This window comes from Myotis brandtii, unplaced genomic scaffold (assembly GCF_000412655.1).
Source record: "Myotis brandtii unplaced genomic scaffold, ASM41265v1 scaffold1703, whole genome shotgun sequence".
Lineage (NCBI taxonomy): Eukaryota > Metazoa > Chordata > Mammalia > Chiroptera > Vespertilionidae > Myotis > Myotis brandtii.
The window spans coordinates 79,898-85,331 of NW_005356270.1; the positions used below are offsets into that span (position 1 = coordinate 79,898).

Genomic DNA, 5,434 nt, shown 5'->3' on the forward strand with positions numbered 1-5,434 from the left:
TCAGTTTCATGTCAGAAAAAAAATAATGTTGCCTTAAGATAACCAAGGGAGTTAAATGAGGGGGGAAAAACTGGATGTGAGACAGCTGCAATACATCTGTAATTCTTAAAGTGACAGCCTTGTCAAGAACTATTATTTATTCACCTTTTAGAAGTTTAGACATTGCCACTGTGCTCTGTGAAATGCTTAACACACTAAAAACTGATATGATAAACCTTTAGCCAATTTACCTTAAAATACAACAAATGCCTCTCAATTTGTATGCAACGCAGCAACTGCATACTGCTTCTGCATGAGACGGGAGGGTAGTAGAAAGGTTCATGCACCTTTAATACCAGTTTGAAAGTAATGAACATATTTACCTGCTGCAAAAAGCATGACGGCAACAGGTCTGTAGAAGCGCCTTCGAGATCCCACGCAGATAGAAATCAAACCCACCAGGAATGCAATGAGAATGATAGCAGCACCGCCCAAGAGTAAAGCCAGAGTAGCAATCTGCCAATCTAGAGAGAAAAAAGAAAAACACTGCTTTTAAGCAGTAAGTCCTCAAGGAATCAAGAGAACTATGCTCAGCAGCCTTCACCTTGCTGCTGCTAAACGGATGTTAATTTACTGCATGCTAAGCATCCTTTGGGATTTGGAATGTTTTGCAACAAAAATTACTATAAATGTCTTATTCAGAAAAGTTGCCTATGTTAAACTCAGCAGAGTTTTTAGACCAGAGGTTTGCCATGCTTTTCTTCCAAGGATACTATTTTAAGCATTCATGCTAAATTTGGTGCCCCCCTCCCTGACCTACTTTCCTTATTATTATTACATTTTCTATTGAACTCAATAAAGCTCAGAGATCTTAAGTACAAAAAGTAGATAACTTGATGAATTTTAATATGTAGTATACACCCAAGTAAATACCATCCAGATTAAGATACAGAATATTTCCATTATCCAGAAGGTGCCCTTGTGCCCCTCCCCACAGGCTACTGATGGACATCTATCATATCTCATATGGAAGCATTTTTCTTGTCTTTAAACTATATGTAAATGGTTTGAATTCTTTTATGCCTGGCTTTTATGTTTCTAATATTCATCCATGTTGTTGCTTGTGGCAACGGTGCTTTAAAAAAAATTGCTGTGCTTTCTTGGAAAGCCTTCCTTTTCATACACACACACACACACACACACACACACACACAGCCTTCCTTTTCACATACACACACACACCACCCACCCATCCACCCACCTACTCACCCACCAAGTTTTTATTTGCCTCCCTCCTCCCCTTCACAAAAACAACTCCCCAGCAAATTAGCATTAGGGGGATTTGTTGTTGTTTTTCCTCCCCTCTTTCATTTCATTGTAACCTTACTTTTGTATTTACCACCACAGGAATGGTTTCTGAAATTAGGAATTTCCAGGGATCCAAAATGACCTCTAAATGGCTGATTAGCCCCTTTCGTCATTCATGCACACAGACAGTAAGCGTATGCTGATTACTTACCATGTGCAGGCCCCTTGCACATGGGTACTTTAAGAGTCTCTCATGCCGAGTGAAACATAAACCTCACTGAAATGCATTTGTCATTTCTTATAAAAGAAAGATGTAGAAATAGTATGACGGAAAACTGGCCTACTTTCTATTCCATAAGAAGAGCAAAATGTTCTCTACGAACAAACAAAGTGAATAGATAAAAGCACTATCCAGCTTATTCGGAAGCATCACAGAAAATGATACTGGGGAGAACATTTTTCAGCGGGGGTTGTTTGGAAGTCCCAGGCTGCCTCTTCTGGCTCTCACTTTAATGTACGTGCAGGAAATGAAAATAGACTTTAATCCATGATTAAATTGCCATGTAGTCTATCCAAAGTTAAGAACTCATGATATTTGGATGCTGCACACTGAAATTATCTCTCTAGAAACCTTCCAAAGTGCACTCTTTGCTGCTGGAGTCTAAGAGATAAATGGAGGAACCTACAATATCCTATACTTAATTTATTTACATTTGTATATCCCTGCCTCAAGGGTCCTCTTGTATATCCTCTTCTAATAAATTCTGGATAATAACTGACATTGGACTGGAATTTGCACTGTGTTCAGGAAACAACAAACAAACAAACAAACAAGGGGAAAACAGAACAAATCCACACTTTTTTAAATATAAAGATGAAACACAAAAGTAGAGAACATTTTTTTCATGCAACAAAGCCATATAACTTCAAACCAAAGTATATCTGGCTTTCAACTAGAGTTTAAAAGTATATCCATACTATGGCTTTATATTCTATAACAGCATGTAGCTTTGGATTTTTAAAAAAACCCAAAAGAATAATCTTTACATTTGGAAATCTCTAAATTTATTTTTAAAAAATTTATATACATAGCACAAACATTGCACTTTAACAAAACAGAAATCCTTCTGAAAACATAAGTTGAAATTTCTGAGTAATAAATCAAGTATTTTAAAAATATTTTTTTATTGATTTCAGAAAGAAAGGGAGACGCCCTAACTGGTTTGGCTCAGTGGATAGAGCGTCGGCCTGCGGACTGAAGGGTCCCAGGTTCAGTTCTGGTCAAGGGCATGTACCTTGGTTGTGGGCACGTCCCCAGTAGGGGGTGTGCAGGAGGCAGCTGATCAGTTTTTCTTATCGATGTTTCTAACTCTCTATACCTCTCCCTTTCTCTCTGTAAAAAATCAATAAAAATATATTTTTTAAAAAAAGAAAGAAAGGGAGAGGGAGAGAGAAACATCACTGATGACAGAGAATCATTGATTAGCTGCCTCCTGCATGCCCCCTACTGGGAACTGAGCTCGCAACCTGGGCATGTTTGCTTGACCTGAATCGAACCTGGGACCCTTCAGTACGCAGGCTGACACTCTATACCAGGGGTCCTCAAACTTTTTAAACAGGGGGCCAGTTCACTGTCCCTCAGAACATTGGAGGGCCGGACTATAGTTTAAAAAAAAAACTATGAAAAAACAGGAACAAATACAATATTTGTATTTGCATGTGGCCCGCGGGCTGTAGTTTGAGGACCCCTCCTCTATACACTGGGCCAAACCAGCTAGGGCATAAATCAAATTTTAATCTTATCAAAGTGTTTGGGATACAAAGAAAATAATATCTTATCCATCTATCCATCTATCCATTCAGTTCTGGAGATTTTGTTTAAGAGAACCCATGCTGAATACCTTCTAGTTGTACTATTACTTTTACTTTATTTTATTTATATTTTGTTGATAGTATTACAGATGTCTCCTGTTTCCCTCCCCCCGCCCTTTACCTTCCTCCTCTCAGCCCCTACCCACCCTCCAGGTCTTCACCCCCCTACTGCCCTTGTCCATCGGCTATGCATATCTATATATATAATCTATATATATAAAAGGCTAATATGCTAAGTGTCTGACCATCTGACTGGTCGCTATCATGCGCACTGACCACCAGGGGGCAGACACTCCACACAGGAGCTGCTGTGATGCACACTGGCTATTTACAAAGAAACAGCACCATGGACCTGGCACCCACAAAGCAACACTCGGCTTCCCCCAAGTAGGACACAGGCCCCGCCACCATCCCGAAGCGACAACCCACCAAATTGCAACCGACACTGTCAAGACCGAATGGCACAAAATGTGGCTTCCTCTCCCTAGCAACCAGCCTCCTTGGAGTGTCTTCAGCCCAGGAACACAGGTAGAAACATTTTACACTTTAACCAAATGTCTGTGAAGCATTCTCTGTGGCTCACCTCATTTGATCCTCAAAGAAGTACGGGAGTAGGTAGATAGGAGACTCGGTGGAATCCTATTTTCTATTCATTAGCCGGAAAACAGAGATTTAGAAAGCTCAGAAACTTGACCTGACTGAAAAGAAGAAATGGTGGACCTTGAAAATGACTTCAGCTTTCCTTACTGCACAGAATATAGTCAAACACTGCTGCAGTTAAATATTTTACCCTTTGTTCTCCCTGCGTGATCTACAATAATACTCTGCTTTGTGTTGATATTTACTGGTGTGTTGCTGACAATTACCTGAAAGAGAAGTTGGGATGCTTCACTGGGCTGGAAAAAGTTTAGCTAAATCAGAAAGCAGGTCTAATTAAGCAAGTTTATTCTATATCTATAAAAGGCTAAGTTGAATTGCACATGTGTGATAAAGCTCTCGCTGGTGCCAATCGCACACGTGTGTTTTGATCTGTTATTGCCAATCGTGAATTTGGTTGACACTTCTATTATAGAGAAAGGGCAAACAGCAATATTAAAATATTTCTTCTAATTAATTTCCTTTCGATGTGCATGAACTCGTGCACTGGGCCACTATTAAGTATATAAGTTCTGTGGTTTATCTCTTCTTGTCTCTCCAATCCTCACACTGAGGTATGTCAGTTTGTTCCATGCCTCCATGCTTCAGTCTTATTTTGTTAATGCATTTTGTTCATTAGATTTCACAAATAAGTATGATAATGTGATATTTGTCTTTCTTAGATTGGCTTATTTCACTTAGCATAATATCCTCCAGCTCCATCCATGCTCTTTCAAAGGGTAAGAGATCCCTCTTTTTTACAGCTGCATAGTATTCCACTGTTTAAATGACCCACGGCTTTTTTTTATCCACTCATCTATTGATGGCCACTAGGGCTTTCTATGTACAACATCATGTCATCTGCGAATAATTGAGAGTTTTACTTCCTCCTTTCCAATGTGGATGGCTTTTATCTCTTCTCTGATCGCTGTGGCTAGGACTTCTAGGACCATGTCAAACAGGAGTGGTGAAAGTGGACATCTTTGTCTTGTTCCTGTTCGTAAGGGAAACACTTCTAGTTGTTGCCCATTGAGCATTAGGCTGGCTGTAGGTTTGTCATATATGGCCTTTATTATTGAGGTTATGATCCCTCTATTCTCACTTTTCTGATAGTTTTTATCAAAAAAGGGTGCTGGATTTTGTCAAATGCTTTTTCTTCATCTATTGATATGATCGTGTGATTTTTTAGTCTTTCAATTTGTTTATGTGATTTATCACATTTATTGATTTGTGAATATTGTATCAGTCTTGTATCCCTGGAATCAATCCCACTTGGTCATGGTGTATGATCTTTTTAATATATTGCTGGATCTGATTTGCTAATATTTTGTTGAAGATTTTAGTGTCTGTGTTCATCAGGGATATTGGCCTGTAATTTTCTTTCTTTGTAGTGCTTTTATCTGGTTTTGGAATTTGGATAATGCTGGCCTCATAAAATGAGCTTGGAAGTGTTCCTTCCTCTTAAATTTTTTGGAATAATTTGAGGTGGATAGATGTTAGTTCTTCTTCTTTGGTAAAATTCTCCTGTAAATCCATCCGGTCCAGGACTTTTGTTTGCAGGGAGTTTTAATTTTATTTTTTATTTATTTATTTATTTATTAAGGTATTACATATGTGTCCTTATCCCACCCCCCCCTCA

At 38.8% G+C, this 5,434-nt stretch overlaps 1 protein-coding gene across 1 annotated transcript in view; it reads right to left on the reverse strand.

Moving 5' to 3' along the window:
* TMEM47 (transmembrane protein 47) overlaps positions 1 to 5,434 on the reverse strand; it is a 28,122-nt gene that overhangs the window by 6,888 nt on the left and 15,800 nt on the right. Inside the window, exon 2 of the mRNA XM_005863030.2 lies at positions 363 to 503. Coding sequence (XP_005863092.1) covers positions 363 to 503 — 141 coding nt within the window. The remainder of the gene's footprint in view (positions 1 to 362; positions 504 to 5,434) is intronic.